We start from the raw sequence: 23,076 nt of genomic DNA, 5'->3' as shown, positions 1-23,076 counted from the left end.
AGCACATGTTTTCATGGCCTAAAACAGTTTTGGAGCCCATTTTCATGTCTTCGGTCCATCCCCCACGTTTCAACCGCGATGGTCGGTGTGGACATTTTCGGACTCCCGTGACCTATAGCACACGTTTTCATAGCCGAAAAGAGGTCCGGAGGCCATTTTCACGTCTTTGGTCCATCCCCCAAGTTTTAACCTTGATGGCCGGTGTGGACATCTTCGGGCTCCCGTGACCTATAGCACACGTTTTCATGGTCGAAAACGGTTCCGTAGGCTATTTTCATGTCTTCAGTCCATACCCCACATTTCAACCCTGGTGGTCGGTGTGATCATTTTCCGGCTACCGTGATGCATAGCACATGATTTCACGCGCAAAAATGGGTCCGGAGGCCATTTTCACATCTTCGGGCCATCCCCCATATTTTCAACCCTGGTGGCCGCTGTGGCCGTTTTCACGCTACCGTGACCTATAGCACACATTTTCATGGTCGAAAACGAGTCTGGAGACCATTTTCACATCTTCGGTCCATCCCTCACGTTTTCAAACCCGGTTGCCCGTGTGGCCGCTTTCGAGCTCCCATGACCTATACCACACGTTTTCATGGCCAAAAATGGGTCCGGAGGCCATTTTCACGTCTTCGATCCATCCCCCACGTATTCGACCCCGGTGGCCGGTGTGTCATTTTTCGAGCTCCCGTGACCTATGGCACACGTTTTCACGGCGGAAAACGCATCCGGAGGCCATTTTCATGTCTTCGGTCCATCCCCCACGTTTTTTTAACCTGATGGCCGGTGTGGCCGTTTTCAAGCTCCCGTGACCTATATCACACGTTTTCATGGTCGAAAATGGGTCCGGATGCCATTTTTACGTCTTTGGTCCATGCCGCACATTTTCGACCCCGATAGTCGGTATGGCTGTTTTCTTGCTGTCGTGATCTATAGCACACGTTTTTATGGACGACAACGGGTGCGGAGGTTATTTTCACATCTTCGGTCTATCCCCCATGTTTTGCACCCCGATGGCCGGTGTGGCCGTTTTTGGGCTACCGTGACCTCACACGTTTTCAGGGCCGAAAACGGGTCCGGATGCCATTTTCATGTCTTCAATCCGATCCCCACGTTTTTGAATCTAGTGGTCCGTGTAGCCATTTTCGGGCTCTCGTGACCTATAGCTCAAGTTTTCATGACCGAAAATGGGTTAGGAGGCCATTTTCATGTCTTCAGCCCATCCCCCATGTTTTTGACCTCGGTGGTCGGTGTATCCATTTTCAGGCTCCCGTGACCTATAGCACACGTTTTCATGGCCGAAAATGGATCTATAGGCTATTTTCACGTCTTCAGTCCATCCCCCATGTTTTCAACCACGGTGGCCGGTGCGACTCTTTTGGGTCTCCTGTGACCTATAGCACACGTTTTCATGGGCGAAAACGGGTCTGCAGGCCATTTTCATGTCTTCGGTCCATCTCCCACGTTTTCGTTGCTGGTGGCTGGTGTGGTCGTTTTTAGGCTCCCGTGACCTATAACACACGTTTTCATGGCCAAAACGATTTAGGAGGCCATTTTCATGTCTTCGGTCCATCCTCCACATTTTTTACCCCGGTAGCAGGTGTGGCCGTTTTCGGGCACCCGTGACCTATAGCACACATTTTCATGGCCGAAAACAGGTCCGGAGGCCATTTTCATGTCTTGGGTCCATCCCACACGTTTCAACCATGGTGGCCAATGTGGTCATTTTCGGGCTCCCATGACTTATAGCACACGTTTTCATGGCCGAAAACTGCTCCGGAGGCCATTTTCATGTCTTCAGTCCATCCCCCACATTTCAACCCCGGTGGCCAGTGTGGCCATCTTCGGACTCTCGTGACCTATAGTACACGTTTTCATGGACAAAAATAGGTCCGAAGGCTATTTTCACGTCTTCGGTCCATCCCTTACGTTTTCGACCCCGGTGGCCGGTGTGGCAGTTTGCCTACTCCGGTGACCTATAGCACACGTTTTCATGGCCAAAAATGGGTTCAGAGGCCATTTTCACGTCTTTGGTCCATCCCCCATGTTTTCCACCTCGGTGCCCGGCGTGGCCGTTTTTGGCCTACCTATAGCACAGATTTTCACAGCCGAAAACGGGTCCAGAGACCATTTTCACATCTTCGATCCATCGCCCACGTTTTCGAACCCGGTGGTCGGTGTAGCCGTTTTCGGGCTCTCCTGACCTATAGCTCAAGTTTTCATGGCCGAAAATGGGTCAGGAGGCCATTTTCACGTCTTCGGTCCATCCCCCATGTTTTCGATCCCAGTGGTTAGTGTGTCTGTTTTCAGGCTCCCGTGACCTATAGCACACGTTTTCATGGTCGAAAATGGGTCCGGAGGCCATTTTCACGTCTTCAGTCCATTCCCCACATTTTTTAACCCGGTGGCTGGTGTGGCCATTTTCGAGCCCGCGTGACCTATATCACACGTTTTCATGGCTGAAAACGGGTCCGGAGGCCATTTTCACATCTTTGGTCCATCCCGCACATTTTCGACCCCGGTGGCTGGTGTGTCCGTTTTCGGGCTCCTGTGACCACACGTTTTCATGGCCGAAAATGGTTTCGGAGGCTATTTTCACATGTTTGGTCCATTCCCACGTTTTCGACCTCGGTGCTTGGCGTGCCCGTTTTCAAGCTCCCGTGATCTATATCACACGTTTTCATGGCCGAAAATGGGTCCGGATGCCATTTTTATGTCTTCAGTCCATACCCCACATTTTCGACCCCGGTGTCCGGTGTGGTCGTTTTCCGGCTCCTGTGACCTATAGCACACGTTTTTATGGCCGGAAACAGGTCCGGAGGCCATTTTCACATTTTCGGTCCATCCCCCACGTTTTCAACCCTGTTGGCCGGCGTGGCCGTCTTCGGACTCCTATGACCTATAGTACATGTTTTAATGGTCAAAAACGGGTGTGCAAGCCATTTTCACGTCTCTGGTCCATCCCCCACGTTTTCGATCCCGGTGGCTGGTGTGGCCGTTTTGGGGCTCCCGTGACCTATAGCACACATTTTCATGGCCAAAAATGGTTTCGGATGCCATTTTCACGCCTTCGGTCCATCCCCTACGTTTTCGACCCTGGTGGTAGGTGTGGCTGTTTTCGGGCAGGTCACGGGAGCATGAAAATGGCCACACCGGCCACCAAGGACTAAAATGTAGGGGTTGGACCGAACTAGTGAAAATTGCCTCCGAACACGTGTTCGGCCATGAAAATGCGAGTTATAGGTCACGAGACCTTGAAAATAGCGACACCGGCCACCAGGGTTAAAAACGTGAGGGATGGACAAAAACGTGAAAATGGTCTCTGGACGTGCTTTCAGCCATGAAAGCGTGTGCTATAGGTCACGGGAGCCCGAAAAAGGCCACACCGGCCACCGAGGACTAAAATGTAGGGGCCGGACCGAATAAGTGAAAATGGCCTCCGGACTTGTGTTCGGCCATGAAAACTTGTTTTATAGGTTGCGGGAGTCCAAAATAGCACCACCGGGGTCGAAAATGTGGGGATGGACCAAAGGCGTGATAATGACATCTGGACATGTTTTCAGCCATGAAAACGTGTGCCATAGGTCATGGGAGCCCGAACACGACCGCACCGGCCACCGAGGACTAAAATGTAGAGGCTGGACCGAACAAGTGAAAATAGCCTTCGAACTTGTGTTCGGTCATGAAAACGTGTTTTATAGGTCGTCGGAGCCCAAAAACAGCAACACTGACCACCAGGGTCGAAAACGTGGGGTATGGACCGAATATGTGAAAGTGGCCTCCGAACGTGTTTTCGGCCATGAAAACGTGTGCTATAGGTCACAGGAGGCCAAAAATGGCCACACCGGCCACCGAGGCCGAAAATGTAGGTGCTAGATCAAACAAGTGAAAATTGCCTCTAAACGCGTGTTCGGCCATGAAAACGTCTGTTATAGGTCACTAGAGCCCGAAAATAGCGACATCGGACACCGGTGCCGAAAACGTAGTGGATGGACCGAAGATGTGAAAATGGCCTCCGGACGCGTTTTCGCCCATGAAAACGTGTGCTATAGGTCACGGGAGTCCGAAAACGGCCACATCGGCCACCGAGAACTAAAATGTAGGGGCTCGACCGAACATGTGAAAATTACCTCCGAACACATGTTCGGCCATGAAAACGGGTGTTATAGGTCACGAGAGCCCGAAAATAGCGATACCGGCCAGCCGGGTCCAAAACGTGGGGGATGGACTGAAGACGTGAAAAAGGCCTCCGGACGCGTTTTCGACCATGAAAACGTGTGCTATAGGTCACAGGAGCCCGAAAACGACCACACTGGTCACCGAGGACTAATATGTATGGGCTGCACCTTACAAGTGAAAATTGTGTTCAGCCATGAAAACGTCTATTATGGGTCACTGGAGTCCGAAAATAGCGACATCGGCCACCAGTGTCGAAAACGTGGGGGATGGACCAAAGACGTGAAAATGGTCTCCGGACGCGTTTTCAGCCATGAAAACGTGTGGTTACAGGAGCCCGAAAACGGTCACACCAGCCGACCGAACAAGTGAAAATTGCCTCCGAACGCGTATTCGACCATGAAAACATGTGTTATAAGTCACGAGAGCCCAAAAATAGCGATACCGGCCACCAGGGTCCTAAACGTGGGGATGGACCGAAGATGTGAAAATGGCCTCCGGACGCATTTTCAGCCATGAAAATGTGTGCTATACGTCACAGGAGCCTGAAAAAGGCCACACCGGCCACCGAGGACTAAAATGTAGGGACTGGACCGAACAAGTGAAAATGGCCTCCGAACGCGTGTGCGGCTATGAAAACTTGTTTTATAGGTCGCAGGAGCCCGAAAATAGCAAAAACGTGGGGATGGACCGAAGACGTGATAATGGCCTCCGGACGTGTTTTCAGCCATGAAAACATGTGCCATAGGTCACAGGAGCCCAAACTCGGCCACACTGGCCACCGAGGACTAAAATGTAGGCGCTGGACCGAACAAGTGAAAATTGCCTCCGAACGCGTGTTCAGCCATGAAAACGTGTGTTATAGGTCACGGGAGCCCGAAAACTGCGACACCGGCCACCGGGGTCAAAAACGTGGCGGATGGACCGAAAACGTTAAAATAGCCTCCGGATGCGTTTTCAGCCATGAAAACATGTGCTGTACGTCACGGGAGTCCGAAAACGGCCACACCAGTCACCGAGGATAGGGGCTGGACCGAACAAGTGAAAATTGCCTCCAAACGTGTGTTCAGCCATGAAAACATGGACCACTGGAGCCTGAAAATAGCGACACCGGACATGAAAATAGCCTCCGGACACGTTTTCGACCATGAAAACAGGTGTTGCAGGTACATGGTATGATTGAGCCCCACACAGCTGAGCTAGCTACTGGTCATTTTACACCCAGAGCAAATACCATTGTGAATTTGTGATAGATGATGATGTTGAGGACGAACCAATCATCATCATATATATAGTTAATATAAGTTAGTCATTGTGAATATTGAATATGTATACGATTGATGGGGTAGTAGTAGTAAATGGTAGGTAGGTAGCTAGCGTGAGAAGAGTAGTGAGGTGTGGTGGTCGTCGGACGATGAGGACTTGATCATGTGCTCGGCCATCTCCCAACTGAGCTTGGGTTCGTCGGCGTCGTGGACGGGGACGTAGTCCTCGAGCATGGCGAGCAGGTCGTGGGGCGTGTGGGCGGCGACGACGATGTGGCGCGCGGCAGGGGTAACGAAGCCTTCCTCTACGGCCCTGTCGACGAAGGAGAGCAGCGAGTCGTAGTAGCCGTCGACGTTGAGGAGGCCCACCGGCTTGCTGTGGATGCCAAGCTGGGCCCAGGTGATGACTTCAAGGAGCTCCTCCAGGGTGCCATACCCACCTGTTGGATCATATTTGCATGCATTAATTGGTAAGAAGATGAAGAGCAGAGGCAGAGGAGTGTTTGTTCTTGGTTGGGTATGGACATGGTATAGCAGTCAGGCAACTGCACAAGAACAGCTGCTCACCGGGGAGCGCGATGAATGCGTCGGCGTTTCGCGCCATCTCCGCCTTCCGCTGGTGCATCCCGGGCACGTCCTTGAGCTCCCCCGGCGTGTCGCCGATGAGCTCCCGCGGCAGCACCGCCTTGGGCGCGATCCCCAGCACGTGCCCGCCGGCGTTGTGGACGGCGCGGGAGACGAGACCCATCAGACCAACGCTGCCGCCGCCGTACACAAGGTCGATGCCGCGCTCCACCTGCGGACGCACCGTACCATGTCATGTCCCCAATTAAGGAAAAAGCAAACAGGAGGAGAAGACGCCTACAGAACGAAGCTTCTGGGTGTTTGGGAGACAGCGGCTAACTTTATCCCTATCACATCGAATGTTTAATTTGGACACTAATTAGGAGTATTAAACATAGGCTAATTATAAAACTAATTGCACACTCCCTAGGCTAAATCGCGAGACGAATCTATTAAGCCTAAGTAATTCATGATTTGACAATGTGGTGCTACATTAAGCATTCGCTAATGATGGATTAATTAGGTTTAATAGATTCATCTCGCAATTTAGCCTAGAGGTTCTGCTATTAGTTTTGTAATTAGCTCATATTTAGTTCTCCTAATTATTCTCTCTCAATATAATCACTTTGTCTACTGCTTGTCCAGGTATTACCAGTTATATATAATAGTCAATACAGCAGGTATTACTAATTAGTAGAAGCATGTCATACTAGCTATTACGTACTACCCATGCATCACTCAACCATGTCGACACAACACGCGTACATAGGACGTACGTCACGCACGATAATATAAATAGTATAACGACGTACTAGCTACAAAGTGCTAGCTCCGAATTGAAACAACTACTTCTAAGTGTGCTAATTAGCTTCCAACTTAGGTGTTTGGGAACACCGTGCTAAACTTTAGCACCTGTCACATCAGATGTTTGGGTACTAATTAGGAGTATTAAACACAGTCTAATTATAAAACTAATTGCACAGATGGAGTCTAATTCGCGAGACGAATCTATTAAGCCTAATTAGTTCATGATTTGACAATGTGGTGCTACAGTAACCATTTGCTAATGATGGATTAATTAGCCTTAATAGATTCGTCTCGCGAATTAGACTCCATCTGTGCAATTAGTTTTGTAATTAGCTCATATTTAGTCCTTCTAATTAGCATCCGAATATCCGATGTGACCCTGCTAAAGTTTAGCACATCGTATCCAAACACCCCCCATTAATTGATGAGGGTCATATGCAGCAGTTACGTTGTTGAGTGCTACTGTGCATATTCTGCCGCTGCTCGAGTACCTGCTGTCAGTGTGTCAATCTATTATGCAGCTAGCTGCCACCTGGGTACAAGTGCACATCATCCAAAAGAGTTGATCCCTTTCGAGTTTTATGCATGTTCAATGAAAACTGTACCGGCTTGTAAATTTTTGTTTACAATATACCTAGGGTATGTGTAGGTGTGTTTGTTTGAGGCTTTGAGCTTCAATTGCACTGCGCAGATGGAGGGGGACCGAGGAGCATAGGCGGAGCGGAGGCGGCATCGACACGTGATTGAGAGGACCAACGGATAGGTCGTGCAAGCGAGCGCATGAGGTGCGGTAGTGTGGAGGAGGCCACGCCGGTCCGGTATCTTGGTCAGGGCGTGGGGCAAAGGCAGTGAGGAGCTCCACGGTCCGGTGTCTTGGTCAGGGCGTGGGGCGGCATTCATATAAGGGAAATTGTTTGGGTAAAAAATATTTTCAATTGTTATGGATCTTTATAGTGTGTGTAGAGAGAGTGAGGGGGCCGGAGGGGGGAGGGGGAGGAAAAAGTGGAGGTCGTCCATGACAGCTACTGGGGTTCTGTTCGTGGCTTTAGGCTCCCTTTGGTTGGGCTTTCCAACCTGCTTTTGCTTTTGCAAAAGCCAAAAGCCAACCAAAGAGCCTAAAAGCTTTATTCTCTTTTTCATGTAGCGGCAAGCCGGCAACACACAAGCACCATCAAAATACCCATCGAGAAATCAGATCAGGCAAGCAAAATCTTTCTTCCCTCTGATAGTCTGATCGTTCTCTTCGTTGTATTTGCCATCGGGCAACCAAATCAGCCAAGTCGCAATCAACCGTAGATTGACAACCACACACATGCAGCTCCAAATTCTTCTCGCCGCCGCGTTGTGCTCCAGTGCTCGTCGGCCTGGTAGTAGGCAACGGAAGCATGGCAGTCCGGCAGTTGAGCGTCTCATGCGGCAGAGCTGAGGTGTGGTGCTGTCATTGGCACACCCATGGTCTGCGCCAAGGCGTGCAGAGGCACCTCGCCGCCTCGGGGCCATGGCTCGGTGCGGAGGACAGGCAGCTCACGCTGCGATGGCGAGCAGCCCCACGAGCGAACTCGTTTCGGCGCATTGACCTCCCTGCCTTGTTCTCTTTCATGGTACGCGGATTCGCTCAACCTATTCTTGATGATGGTTCCCTATCGATTTTATATCTTGAATCCTCTCTGCTTTTCTGCTTCGTGTTCGAATCGATTTCTTGCCATGTCCAGAGCCGCGTAGGAAGTTGAGCGTGTGCGTGTAGATGGGATCCCATCGACCTTCTGTTTTCTTTTTCCGTATTCAAGGACAGCGGGTTGATTATAAAATAGGTGAGGGATTTTTTTCAAAATAATTATGAAAAGGGAAGGGAGTCCCGGTTTTGGTTTGGCCCACGGAGCAGAGGAAAACCACCAGCAAAACCAATCCGATCCTCCTCCTCACGCTTCCTCTCCCTCCCCCTCGCAGCGCAGCAGGCCAACAGAGGGACGAAAAGGATTCCAATTCGCACGGCCATGGATTCCGGTGTGGCGCCAGCGGCCGAGAAGTTGTGCCGGCGGTGCAAGGTGAGCTACGATCCGTCGACCAACACGCGCCTCTCCTGCAGGTTCCACCCTTCCTTCTTCGTCTGCCGCCGCCACGACGACCAACTCCTCCTCCGTCTCGTGCTCTTCACCATCCATCTTATCGTATCCTCTTCACCAAATTAAATTGAAGGTACTACGAGCTCCGCGACGGCGATCCCCCCTACGCCGCCAAGTTCTACGACTGCTGCGGCGCCAAGGACCCCAACGCTCCTGGATGCACCACGGACTTCCACCGCTCCCACGACGACGCCCAAGACTAGAGTAAGAGTAGCAGCCTCTTCTTTCTTTCTATTTTTTTTGGTTTTTGAGAGATGCAGCCTCTTCTTTCTCCTGTAGAGAGCAGAGAGGAACTGCTCCTGCCCATCACTCCATCAGGCATCAGAGCATGTATGTAGAATAAATAAAGTGAACTTGCTTGACTCCAATCAGTAATAATCTACCATAATCAACCGCAAATTGGAATCCCTGTACTGTGACTAGTGTCTGATAATCTGCTCTTGCACATTTGTGATACTTGAACGAACCTGATTGATTACATTCACAGTAACAGTATGATAGAGAGTGCAGATAGATGCTTCATCATCAGTTCATAGTTTTACCGCATCGAGTGAAGGCATCAACTTTGATGAGAATATAGCATAGATGGACCTCCCCCCCACAAAAAAATTCTGATTTTGTATGAGTGGACCAAATAGATTAGATCCTCTTACAAACCAACAATGGCGCCAGTGATTATAATTCGGGTTGCAAATTCTCTTGTTATCTTGACGAGCACGTGGTGGTCCAAGTGTAGCCAAATGCTGACGCTTAGGTTGCCACTAAGGCCTACTACTAGGAAGGAAATGATGCTCTCTCACATTGAACATTATTTCTCCGCCGAAAAAACATCAGCCGAATAGGGCCAAACTATTATTTCTCCACTTCGCGTCGCCCGCCAGCACGCAGGGACTCTTCCCCTCGCGCGCTCCCTTCTACAGGGGGCAAAAGTGTCAATTTGACAGTGGAATTGACAGTGGTGTCAATTTGGGGATGGAAGATAAAGTCAGTGTCAGTGTCGAATAAGGAAGTCTTAATTTTCAGGGAAAAAAGAAACCACTCATTAGATTAGTGTAAATAGGGAATTTTCTCTAAACATAAAGCGGTAGCGCCTCCACTGCTCTATGGTCTAACAGATCGAAGCAGTTGACGTCGCGTCCTCGGTGTCACTCCATGGAGACGTCACGGTCGCGGGCCACACTATCCTCGTGCCGTCTCACGCTCTTCCTCTCGTGGCAACTCCTGTGATGCCGAGTGTAGAGAACTGCCAAATTTGCATTCGGTTTAAGTGAACCGCCGGGAGCTAGCACATATATACTCCTAAATGATATGCCACGTGCTAACCCACTTCTAAAGGCACATGACCAAGCATACAATTCACTTAAAACGAAAGCAAACACGGAAGTCCCGATATGTGTTCAACAACGTGCCCAAGATCAAGCACACATACTATACAAATTGCACATCACCAAATGAACCATAAGAGAGCAATTTTAAATATTACATGAGTTCAACTAAAGAGTACAAGTTCGAAGAATACAAGGTTCAAATCCGAAATTTAAATGCAACAGCTCCAAAATACAAGTCTTTGACCCACAAATGATAACATGAGTGACATTAATTAAAGTTTAAGTTTCCCAATGTCGATTTTACCAAAAGAGTTCTAAAAACGCAGCGGATAGATAACACAAAAGAGAGCAATGATGTCATTGCCCAAAGACACCATCGGAGCAAGCATGGCTGCCCAACTCACTCCTCACCTACACCGGAAATCGGCAGGGTTGAAATGACCAAAAAAACCTCCGGATCACCTGCAACTTAGTTAACAAAGCAACATGAGTAAAAAAGTACTCACAAGACTTACGCAATGGTTGTAGCAAGGAATAAAACTTTAAGGTTATTACAAGTGAGTTTGTACAAGGCCTACCTCCACTACGGGAAACCTTGAATTTGCCGAGTGTAATTACTTCGCCGAGTGTATTTTTTCGGGCACTCGGCGAAGGGCCGGTTTGCTGAGTGCAATACCAAAAACACTCGGCAAACATAATACACTCGGCGAAGGACCGGTTTGCCGAGTGCCGCCAAAAAAACACTCGGCAAACACCCACAAGGCACTCGGCAAAGTTGGACACTCGGCAAACTGACGAGCACGTGACTTCCCCGTGCCGCCGCCGTCGCGACTCCGTGACGGACGTTAGGCTTTGCCGAGTGTCTACGGGGGGCACTCGGCAAAGCCATTAGTTTGCCGAGTGTCATGATGGGACACTCGGCAAAGCCAGTAGTATGCCGAGTGCCAGGGGGCACACTCGGCATACTATAGGGTTTGCCGAGTGTCTTTTGACACACTCGGCAAAAATAATTTTTTTTCCCTCCTCCACCCTCCAAACTTTTTACACTCTACATGTATGGTATTTGGCACTGCATGGTAGAAGGTGGACTATTTTTTGACCTGTTTGCTATATTTAATCAATTAATTTCATTTAGAGTAATTTTTTGATTTAAGTCAAATTTGAACTGCAGGTGATTGGAATAATGGAATAATATGAGTGGAAAAATCATATTCATGTTAGTGAGTCCAAATTGAGGTCTCACCCAGAAAATGAAAAGGAATTTCGAACATTTTGCTAAGGAAACACGACTACGAACGTGTGGCCAAATGATTGTTTAATTCTCAAAAATACAAACGAAGTTTGAAAATCACGAGATTTTGCAAGATGCTATGATTTCATATGGAGAGGCTGTGGTAAAAAATTGACAAGGTTTCGCACAAGTTTTGACATATGATGTTTAGAATTCGAAGCATCTCCGGAGAGGATTCGTAGAAGTTGAAAGGATCCGGTAAGATTTTGAGATGAATCGATACATGTAATTCTCATTGAGTCCAAATTTTTTTTATAGGCTATAGAGAACATAGATTGGTTCATGTCAAATTTTGGGAATTTTTCAGATCCGTTTAGTAATTTTTATTCATTAATTGCACGTATATGAATTTAATAGATATAAATTAAATATGAACTATAAATCCATGAAATAATGGAACAATATTACTTAAAAAATGGAATACACAATGTTTAGTGAATTTGACTAGGTTTACACAAAGTTTACATACTTTTAATTACTAAAAGTGTTGTTGCACATGCAATATAGGTACGGTTTTGCCGAGTGTCGCAGTAGGGCACTCGGCAAACACATGGTTTGCCGAGTGTCATCGCTAGGGCACTCGGCAAAGATCACCCCGGGTCCACGTGGCAGCGTCAGTACGAAATTCGGGGAAAAAAATACACTTTGCCGAGTGCCTGGGACCCGGCACTCGGCAAAGGGGGCCGGCTTTGCCGAGTGCCCGGGACCCGGCACACGGCAAAGAAACCGGGTTTGCCGAGTGCCTAGTGGATGACACTCGGCAAAGGTCCGGTCTTTGCCGAGTGTTGGCACTCGGCAAAGACCCGGTGTTTGCCGAGTGCCTCCCGTCTGGCACTCGGCAAACCCGTCGTTACCCCGACGCCGTCATCCCGCATTTCGCCGAGTACATCTTTTCGCCGAGTGTTTTTTGGCCGTCGGCAAAATGTTTGCCGAGTGCTCGAGTTTTGACACTCGGCAAACTAGTCTTTGCCGACACAAAATTTGCCGTGTGCTCTTTGCCGAGTGTTACACTCGGCAAAGCCTTTGCCGAGTGTTTTTAGGCCTTTGCCGAGTGCCCCGGGCACTCGGCAAACCTTCTGTTTCCCGTAGTGCTCCTCCTATCCTTAGTTTTTGACCGTAAGGCCAGCCCCAACTCGCCACTCTGGCTATTAGCCTCACGCTCCACGTCTGCCCCGTGCCTCCAGCTCACACAGATTGATGGCTCCGCAGAGGGTCAGAGCTTCCTGCAGAAGAACCGGGTGCTCATCTGACAAAAGTCTGAAGCCATCGCTCAGTGAGCGTTGTGGAAGATACTGCCTGTTACCTTGTGACGCGTTTTTCAGAAAGTGAGAAGGAAAAAAGTTCTAACAAAGATAAAGCTGCTTTTTCATTTGAGTGTTGGACTGCGGTAGAACTAAGATAGCCTCGTGTTCTCTGTCTACGTGGCATGTTACTTTAAGGTGAAGCGTATGATATAATATGCCTGCGTTGGGCCTGCTCTAAGCAAGTGATAAAACAACCTATGGAATACTAGCAAGTTTTATTTATCTTGCCCGAACCTATTGCAAATTTTAGTGAATAACATGTATAACATCATGTAAACATAGAGCATGAACAAGCAGACAATTTTTATCAACATCCAAAAAACTCTACATTGAATCGAGAACGTGGCAATTCGAATTGATTTTAAAACCTTGCAAGGATGTACATCCCTACCCACACGACAAGAGGACCAAGCGGCTCGCTCACTTTGCACGGTGAACAATGGGGAACTCAAGCCAACCTTTCCCAAAAAGCCTCAAACGTTTGACTTGCACGCCTAGCTTGTACGGAGGGCTACCTAGGTCCGTCGAGGACACCCTAGGCTCCTCTAGAAAGTCACCGTCCGGACCACACATCTAGGGCCGTGTCCAAATGAACAAGACAAATAAGCTAATAGGCTTCTCCTTCCCATTCGGCGATATGTGGTAGCACAAAAATTAAATTGCCCAACCCGATGTCAACAACAGATAGACCTCAATCGGCTTAAGCGGTCTATGTCGCGAGACTCCATTCTCGTGACCCTACAGCCCGCCCAAGTCTACTCGATTCAGCGGGGGAATATTTTGTGGGGCCCGTATCTTCTAGAAGGGGTTGATAGAGTCCTACATCTAGTAATGTTAGTTTTTCTTTTTAGGCAAGTTTTGTGCGGTTCATTGTCGTAATGGACTAGGAGTTTGTAGGGTCAGAGTATAAATATGTAAGAGCAAAGCTTGTAAACGGATCAATCAGACATCAATACAACTTTTACGGTTAATTACCAAACCCTAGGAGTAGTAGTAACGTAGTTTCTCGGTGAGTTCTTCGATGAACAGGGCTGCATCATCTCGACCTCTAGTTTGCTTGTAAGCACCGTTACTTATCGAGTTTTCTAGGCTTTGATTAATGGCGTATCGCTTTAATCTCGCCTAATTTACTTACCAGTTATTGAGTTATCCTATCTCGTAAGGCTGCATCATGACAATTCAAAACTCATTCAAATGCTCATAACATGACGCTTAATTATGCACTAATGATGCTCATGATGGTCATGGTTATGCATTGATCATGTTTTAAATTTTGGGATCGTGATACCTAGGAGCTTTGCCTTGTTGGCGGCGGCGAACCCCGAGAGCCTGACCTCGTCGGCGGCCTCCTTGGTGTGTGTCATCTGCGAGCGGGACTAGCCGATGGGCTAGCGCGCTGGTGGAGACGAGCAGGGCGGGTGCTATGTCTGCGTGCGCCGCGAGCGCGGCGGCAAGCAGAGGCCAGGGCATGCTGCAAGTGCTGCAGCATGTTGGAGGCGTTTTTTTTACTGATCTCTTTCTAATTTTTTCAATCAAATTCTGTCTTAGTCTTCTTCTTGTGTTTTTGGACGATTTCTTTCCCATTTTTTTCAGGCGGTTTATATTTTGATTATGTTTGTTTTTAGTACTGATTTCTTTTTTCTCTGTCACTCGCTTTTTTATTTTACATGCACTACCGTGTCATAGCGTTTTTGGAAACCTAGCTGAAACCGAGATAGAAAAATAGCCGGTTGTTGGGTAGCAACTATAAAAAAATGTTCATTTGTAAATAAATATATTATAATTCGCGTCTTAAAAAAACTGTGATCCAAAAGGCCCTTAATTATTCTGCCAGGCCTTTCGAGGCAAGGCCTGATCCACCAGTGTCATATTGACAGAAGAGCTCATGATGACCCAATACACATCAGATCGTTGATTTGCTGACTCGTTCGGCCTACATGTCAGTCGCTCAATCTCTGGCTAAAATGACCCGTGGGGCAGTAGAAGAGGCCCGCAGTCATTCGCGACCACAAACCGAAACCTGCCGCCTCCCTCCTCCCCGCTTCAGCCGCCACTACAAGGCACCACTCTTCAATCCAGCTGCCGCACCTCCAACACTCGCCTCGTACCCGCACGGGCAAGGGCGGCAGCGACACGCCGTACCTCTCTCAGCGCCGGCCATCACCAAATCGAATGGGTTGGCGGCGGTCAAAAGCAAAGTTTTAAATCTCCGGCTATAGCAAGCATAGCCAGAGATAGCTGCTACACAAGAAAAAAGCTAAGATATACAACTTTTTGCGCTATGGAACGAAAACAGCTATTAGCCGGAGATATCCGGAGATAGCCGCTAAAGTGGGCTCAATTTAGCGGCAGGCCGAATTTTTTGCCGGCCCAGCAGCAGCACAGCAGCAGCCGGCCCAACAGCAGCCCCCACCGGCCCACCCCAACCATAAGTCCATAACCCAACGCAACCCTAGCTCCCTCTCTCTCGGTCTTCTACGGCGCAGAAAAGGAGGCAGCGTTTCGACGAAGTTTTCTGCGCTTCGTCGGCGGCGGCGGCGAGGGGGCCCCAAGTGTTGTAAGTGTTCTGCCCATGTCTTGCTATAGATTACAACGTCATCGATGAAAACCACAACAAATTTCCTCAATACAGGGGCTAAAACTGCTTTGCCGATTCCCCCATGGGATCCATCTCCCACGGAGCTTTTGTTCAACAACTGCATCACTCATTCAGCACCCACGGATCTGAGGCGCTGATGACACGAGCGCGGCGGCGGCGCCTCATAGCCGAATCTTCCGAGCGCTCGGGGACGAACAGTGAAGCGTTTGTCCAGGATCTGGCCGTCGGTCGTCAGGAATGGAGGGACTGGGCCAACCTGACTTCTGAGCTAGTCGAGGACATCGCCGGTCGGTTGCTCTCCGACGACGTGTCGGAGTATTACCGCTTCCGCGCTGTGTGCAGGCTGTGGCGCGACGCGGACCTGCGTGCCCGTGGCGCCCTGGACAGGCGCTTCCGGCCCCGCAACTGGGTGGTGCTCACCATCAGCCCTGATGCCGGGCCGCGCCGACGCGTCATCAACATGGCCACCGCGGCCTCCCTCAGCGTCAACCTCCCGGCGCTCACGACCCACTGCCACCTGGGCGCCGTCGATGGCCTCCTCGTCCTCTTCCACAGGATCACAAAGGCCATCTGCCTCCTGGACCCTCTGAACAACGCCGTCACTGAGTTCCCCGCCATCTCCATCTCCTCCATCATGGCAACCGTGCCACCGGTGATGGCGCGCTTCTCCATGTTTTTCCAGAGGTCCAATAGCCTCGACGGCCACTCGATCAACGGTGCCTGCTTGGATGAATCCACCTCCCCCCCCCCCCCCCCCCCCCCACCCTGGTGCTCTGCATGAGGGACGATCAATCCTGCATCATCGTTGCCAAACCTGGTGACCCACACTGGACGCTGGTGAACCAAGGCAAGTTGTATCACTCGGAAACGATGGGCAGGGTTATGTTCCATTCCTTGCTGTCTCAAGGAGGGCGCTGCTATGTCGCCTCACTGGAGGGGTCCATCTTTCTGGTGGAGCTGGGACCGCTGCCTCAGCTGGTCAAAATAATCGACCAGCACCAGCATGCAACCAGGGATGCCATTCTCTACATACGCATACTCTCCTACCTGGTTGGCGGTAGCAATGGGAGGATGCTGCTGGTACGGTATTGGAGAAACGTTGAGCATTTTGGTGGCAGGGGAGCCTACAATCAGACGCAGCTATTCACAGTTGGTGGTGTCACTGGCCGCATTGAGGTATCAGAGGTGGACATTGCTGGGAGGACGCTGATACCTGTGAGGAGCCTCGGGCACTACGCGGCATTCGTTGGCATGACACACTGCATGCTTGTCTCCACCAAGACATTCCCCTCCATTGTTGCTGATGCGATATACCTGGGCTACAGTTATCAGATCAGTCGGAAGTTCAGTATCTATTATCTCAAGACTAGGAGGGCTGAGCCGCCGCATGAGTTTGTCCTTGATGAAAATCAGAGGGTAGTTCCCTGTGCCAGGCCCTGCAACCTTGACCAATATCTTGTGTGTTATGTTGACCGCAAACACAGGTTGAGTGGTCCATGTATCAATCATGTAGGTCATTATTTCTTACGTCATTCTATTAGTGACTAAGACTGTCTGTTTAATTTGACATGTAATTTTATCGGCCTTGTCCTGTACCGTAGGTGATCCTACATTGGATTATCTTGCCTGTTCTATTTTCTTTGTTTGTGCCTATTAGTTTGCTTTCCATTAACATGCATTCCCTTTGTGTGCTTACAAAGTACGTGTGGCTGTTTCTCTGGAGTTTAAACTGCATAACTGCATATGCTAACATGGGGTTATTGGATTGGGTGGAAATCACTGGAAAGCTTGAAGTCAACTTGATGGCACACGGCATCAACATGGCACAGCTAGAGCTATAAGCAGGTACGATGGTTCTTCCTAGTTACCAGACCCGCTTTCGACCGTGAAAACGTGTGCTAAAGGTCATGGGAGCCTGAAAATGACCACACCGACCACCGGGGTCGAAGACGTGCGGGATGGTCCGAAGGCTTGAAAATGGACTCCGGACCTGTCTTGGGCCAGGAAAACGTGGGGATGGTCCAAAGCCGTGAAAATGGCCCCTGGACCCGTTTTCGGCCGTGAAAACGTGTGCTATAGGTCACGGGAGCCCGAATATGGTCACACCAGCCATAGAGGCCGAAAACATGGGGTATGGTCCGAAGCCGTGAAAATGGCCTCTGGACCCGTTTTAGGCTGAGAAAACGTGTGCTATAGGTCACAGGAGCCCGAATACGGTCACACCGGCAACCGCGGTCGAAAACGCGGGTGATCGTCCGAAGCTGTGAAAATGGCCTCCGGACCCGTTTTTAGCCAAGAAAACGTGTGCTATAGGTCAAGTGAGTCCGAATACGGACACACCGGCTACCGGGGTCGGGGGATGGTCCGAAGTTGAGAAAATGTCCTCCGTACTCGTTTTCGGCCAAGAAAACGTGTGCTATAGGTCAAGGGAGCCCGAATACGGCCACTGGGGTCGAAAACGTCCGGGATGGTCCGAACCCGTGAAAATGGCCTCCAGACTCGTTTTTTTGGAATGAAAACGTGTGCTATAGATCATGGGAGCCTGAAAACGGCCACACCGGCCACCGGGGTCGAAAACGTCGGGGATGGTCTGAAATCGTGAAAATAGCCTGCAGACCTGTTTTTTGCCAAGAAAATGTGTGCTACAGGTCACCGGAGCCTGAATGCGGTCACAACGGCAACTGGGGTTAAAATCATGGGTGATCGTCCCAAGCTGTGAAAATGGCCTCCGGACCCGTGTTCAACCAAGAAAACGTGTGCTATAGGTCACGGGAGACCGAATACGGTCACACCGGCAACCGGGGTCGAAAACGTGGGGAAGGTCTGAAATCGTGAAAATAGCCTCCGGACCCGTTTTCTGCCAACAAAACATGTGCTATAGGTCACAGGAGCCCGAATACGGTCACACCGGCTACTGGGGTTCAAAAGTTGGGGGATGGTCCGAAGCCGTGAAAATGGCCTCCGGACCTGTTTTCGGTTTTGAAAACGTGTGCTATAGCTCACGGGAGCCTGAATACGGTCACACCGGCAACCGGGGCCGAAAACGTGAGGGATGGTCCGAAGCCGTGAAAATGGCCTCCAGACTCATTTTTGGCAATGAAAACGTGTGCTATAGGTCATGGGTGCTTGAAAACGGCCACACCGGCAATCGGGGTCGAAAACGTGGGGGGTGGTCCGAAGCCGTGAAAGTATCCTCCGGACCCGTTTTCGACCATGAAAACGTGTGCTAAAGGTCACGGGAGCCTGAAAAACGACCACACCGACCACCGGGGTCGAAGACGTGGGGGATGGTTCGAAGGCTTGAAAATGGACTTCGGACCTGTCTTGGGCCAAGAAAACGTGGGGGGTAATCCGAAGCTGTGAAAATGGCCCCTGGACCCGTTTTCGGCTGTGAAAACGTGTGCTATAGGTCACGGGAGCCCATATACGGTCACACCAGCCACAGAGGTCAAAAACGTGGGGTATGGTCCGAAGCTGTGAAAATGGCCTTTGGACCCGTTTTAGGCTGAGAAAACGTGTGCTATAGGTCACGGGAGCCCGAATACGGTCACACCGGCAACCACGGTCGAAAACGCGGGTGATCGTCCGAAGCTGTGAAAATGGCCTCCGGACCCGTTTTCAGCCAAGAAAATGTGTGCTATAGGTCAAGGGAGCCTGAATACGGACACACCGGCTACCGTGGTCGAAAATGTGGGGGATGGTCCGAAGTTGTGAAAATGGCCTCCGTACCCGTTTTTGGCCAAGAAAACGTGTGCTATAGGTCAAGGGAGCCCGAATACGGCCACACCGGCCACTGGGGTCGAAAACGTCGAGGATGGTCCGAAGCCGTGAAAATGGCCTCTGGACTCGTTTTTGGCAGTGAAAACGTGTGCTATAGGTCATGGGAGCCTGAAAACGGCCACACCGGCAATCGGGGTCGAAAACATGGGGGATGGTCCGAAGTTGTGAAAATGGCCTCCGTACCCATTTTCGCTCAGGAAAAGAAATGCTATAGGTCACGGGAGCCTAAAAACGGCCACACCAGCAATCGGGGTCGAACACGAGGGGGGTGGTCCGAAGCCGTGAAAATAATCTCCAGACCCATTTTCGGCCGTGAAAACGTGTTCTATAGGTCACGGGAGCTCGAATACAGTCACACCGGCAACCGGGGTCGAAAACGCGGGTGATCATCCGAAGCTCTGAAAATGGCCTCCGGACCGATTTTCGGCCAAGAAAACGTGTGCCATAGGTCACGAGAGCCCGAATACGGTCACACCGGCCACCGGGGCCAAAAACGTGAGGGATGGTCCGAAGCTGTGAAAATGGCCTCCGGACTCATTTTTGGCAATGAAAACGTGTGTTATAGGTCACGGGAGCCCGAATACTGTCACACCGGCAACCGGGGTCGAAAACGTGGGTGATCGTCCCAAGCTGTGAAAATGGCCTCCGGACCCGTTTTCGGCCAAGAAAACGTGTGCTATAGATCACGGGAGCCCGAATACGTTCACATCGGCAACTTGGGTCGAAAACGTGGGGGCCGGTCTGAAATCTTGAAAATAGACTCCGGACCCATGTTCAACCAAGAAAACGTGTGCTATAGGTCACCGGAGGCTGAATACGGTCACACTGGCAACTGGGGTTGAAATCATGGGTGATCGTCCAAAGCTATGAAAATGGCCTTCGAACCTGTGTGCAACCAAGAAAACATGTGCTATAGGTCACGGGCGACCGAATACGGTCACACCGGCAACCGGGGTTGAAAACGTGGGGAAGGTCTGAAATCGTGAAAATAGCCTCCGGACTCATTTTCTGCCAAGAAACCGATTGCTATAGGTCACCGGAGCCCGAATACGGTCACACCGGCAACCGGGGTTAAAATCATGGTGATCGTCCCAAGCTGTGAAAATGGCCTCCGGACTCGTTTTGGGCTAAGAAAATGTGGGGGATGGTCCGAAGCTGTGAAAATAGCCCTGGACCTGTTTTCAGCCGTGAAAACGTGTGCTATAGGTCACGGGAGCCCGAATACGATCACACCAACCACTGAGGTCGAAAACGTGGGGTATGGTCCGAAGCCGTGAAAATGGCCTCTGGACCCGTTTTAGGCTGAGAAAACGTGTGCTATAGGTCACAGGAGCCCGAATACGGTCACATCGGCAACCGCGGTCGAAAACGCGGGTGATCGTCCGAAGGTGTGAAAATGTCCTCCGGACCCGTTTTCAGCCAAGAAAACGTGTGCTATAGGTCAAGGGAGCCCGAATACGGACACACCGGCTACCGGGGTCCAAAACGTGGGGGATGGTCCGAAGTTGTGAAAATGGCCTCCGTACCCGTTTTCGGCCAAGAAAACGTGTGCTATAGGTCAAGGAAGCCCGAATACGGCCACACCGGCCACCACGGTCGAAAACATCGGGGATGGTTCGAAGCCGTGAAAATGGCCTCCGGACTCGTTTTTAGCAATTAAAACGTGTGCTATAGGTCATGGGAGCCTGAAAACGGCCACACCGGCAATGGGGGTCGAACACGTGGGGGATGGTCCGAAGTTGTGAAAATGGCCTCCAGACCCATATTCGCTCAAGAAAACAAATGCTATAGGTCACGGGAGCCTAAAAACGGCCACACCAGCAATCGGGGTCGAACACGAGGGTGGTGGTCCGAAGCCATGAAAATAATCTCCAGACCCGTTTTCGGCCGTGAAAACGTGTTCTATAGGTCACGGGAGCTCGAATACAGTCACACCGGCAACCGGGGTCAAAAACGCGGGTGATCATCCGAAGGTGTGAAAATGGCCTCCGGACCGGTTTTCAGCCAAGAAAACGTGTGCTATATAGGTCACGAGAGCCCGAATACGGTCACACCGGCCACTAGGTTCAAAAACGTGAGGGATGGTCTGAAGATGTGAAAATGGCCTCCGGACTCATTTTTGGCAATGAAAACGTGTGATATAGGTCACGGGAGCTCGAAAACGGCCACACCGGCAATCGGAGTGGAACACGAGGGGGGTGGTCCGAAGCCGTGAAAATAATCTCCGGACTCGTTTTCGGCCGTGAAAACGTGTTCTATAGGTCACGGGAGCCCGAATACGGTCACACCAGCCACTGGGGTCAAAAACGTGGGTGATGGTTCGAAGCCGTGAAAATGGCCTCCGGACACGTTTTCGGCCGAGAAAACGTGTGCTATAGGTCACGGGAACGCGAATACGGTCACACCGGCAAACGGGGTCGAAAACGTGGATGATCGTCTTAACTGTGAAAATGGCCTCCGAACCTGTTTTGGGCCAAGAAAACGTGTGCTCTAGGTCACGCGAGCCCGAATACGGTCACACCGGCAACCGGGGTCGAAAACATGGGTGATCGTCCCAAGCTATGAAAATGGCCTCCGGACCCGTTTTCGGCCAAGAAAACGTGTGCAATAGATCACGGGAGCCCGAATACGTTCACACCGGCAACTGGGGTCGAAAATGTGGGGGAAGGTCTGAAATCGTGAAAATAGACTCCGGACCCATGTTCAACCAAGAAAACGTGTGCTATTGGTCACTGGAGGCTGAATACGGTCACACTGGCAACTAGGGTTAAAATCATGGGTGATCGTCCCAAGCTATGAAAATGGCCTCCGGACCCGTGTTCAACCAAGAAAACATGTGCTATAGGTCACGGGAGACTGAATACGGTCACACCGGCAACCGGGGGCAAAAACGTGGGGAAGGTCTGAAATCGTGAAAATGGCCTCCAGACCCGTTTTCTGCCAAGAAAACGTGTGCTATAGGTCACCGGAGCCCGAATACGGTCACACCGGCAACCGGGGTTAAAATCATGGGTGATCATCCCAAGCTATGAAAATGGCCTTCGGACTCGTTTTGGGCCTAGAAAACGTGTGCTATAGGTCACACGAGCTGGAATACGGTCACACCGCCTACCGGGGTTCAAAACATGGGGGATGGTCCGAAGCCGTGAAAATGGCTTCCGGACCCGTTTTCGGTTCTAAAAATGAGTGCTATAGCTCATGGGAGCCCGAATACGGTCACACCAGCAACTCGGGTCGAAAACGTGAGGGATGGTCCGAAGCCGTGAAAATGGCCTCCGGACTCGTTTTCGGCCAAGAAAACGTGTGCTATAGGTCAAGGGAGCCTGAATACGGCCACACCGGCCACCGGGGTCGAAAACGTCGGGGATGGTTTGAAGCCGTGAAAATAGCCTCCGGACTCATTTTTGGCACTGAAAACGTGTGCTATAGGTCATGAGAGCCTGAAAACGGCCACACCGGCAATCAGGGTAAAAAACGTGGGGGATGGTCCGAAGGCTTGAAAATGGACTCTGGACCCGTCTTCGGCCAAGAAAACGTGGGGGGTGGTCCGAAGCCGTGAAAATGGCCTCCGGACCCGTTTTCGGCCGAGAAAACGTGTGCTATAGGTCACAAGAGGCCGAATACGGTCACACCGGCAACTAGGGTCCAAAACGCGGGTGATCGTTCGAAGCCGTGAAAATGGCCTCCGGACCCGTTTTCAGCCCAGAAAACGTGTGCTATAGGTCACGGGAGACCGAATACGGTCACTACAGAACCAGGGTCGAAAACGTGGGGAAGGTCCGAAATCATGAAAATAGCCTCCGGACCCGTTTTCTGCCAAGAAAATGTGTGCTATATGT

At 50.5% G+C, this 23,076-nt stretch overlaps 2 protein-coding genes and 1 long non-coding RNA gene across 4 annotated transcripts; 2 read left to right on the top strand and 1 right to left on the bottom strand.

The window, feature by feature from the left end:
- Nucleotides 1-5,507: 5,507 nt before the first annotated feature.
- Nucleotides 5,508-6,243, bottom strand: LOC117833157 (probable cytokinin riboside 5'-monophosphate phosphoribohydrolase LOGL5). The gene is made up of 2 exons (XM_034712569.2): nucleotides 6,009-6,243; nucleotides 5,508-5,881 (listed from the first exon to the last, which is right to left on the bottom strand). Exons 1-2 carry the CDS (start codon nucleotides 6,187-6,189, stop codon nucleotides 5,550-5,552), a joined length of 513 nt encoding a protein of 170 aa, XP_034568460.2. The 5' UTR covers nucleotides 6,190-6,243; the 3' UTR covers nucleotides 5,508-5,549.
- Nucleotides 6,244-7,891: 1,648 nt separating this feature from the next.
- LOC117833830 (uncharacterized) lies at nucleotides 7,892-9,334 on the top strand. 2 transcript variants are annotated; one of them, XR_011898982.1, is made up of 4 exons: nucleotides 7,903-8,413; nucleotides 8,760-8,857; nucleotides 9,009-9,139; nucleotides 9,215-9,334. It is a non-coding gene; the product is annotated as an uncharacterized lncRNA (long non-coding RNA). The 2 variants fall into 2 exon arrangements; XR_011898981.1 differs by having other exon boundaries at nucleotides 7,892-8,413; nucleotides 8,760-9,139.
- A 6,003-nt stretch (nucleotides 9,335-15,337) lies between these two features.
- LOC117866712 (uncharacterized) lies at nucleotides 15,338-16,873 on the top strand (the record flags this gene model as incomplete). Its single annotated transcript, XM_034750981.1, has 3 exons — nucleotides 15,338-15,415; nucleotides 15,491-16,173; nucleotides 16,365-16,873. Coding segments are annotated over exons 2-3 (1,164 nt in total), but the record flags the coding sequence as incomplete, so codon positions are not given.
- Between the last annotated feature and the right edge of the window lie 6,203 nt (nucleotides 16,874-23,076).

Source organism: Setaria viridis, chromosome 8 (genome assembly GCF_005286985.2).
Source record: "Setaria viridis chromosome 8, Setaria_viridis_v4.0, whole genome shotgun sequence".
NCBI classification, from domain to species: domain Eukaryota; kingdom Viridiplantae; phylum Streptophyta; class Magnoliopsida; order Poales; family Poaceae; genus Setaria; species Setaria viridis.
Note: the sequence above shows the minus strand (reverse complement) of the source record. Positions and strands in the feature narration are given on the sequence as shown.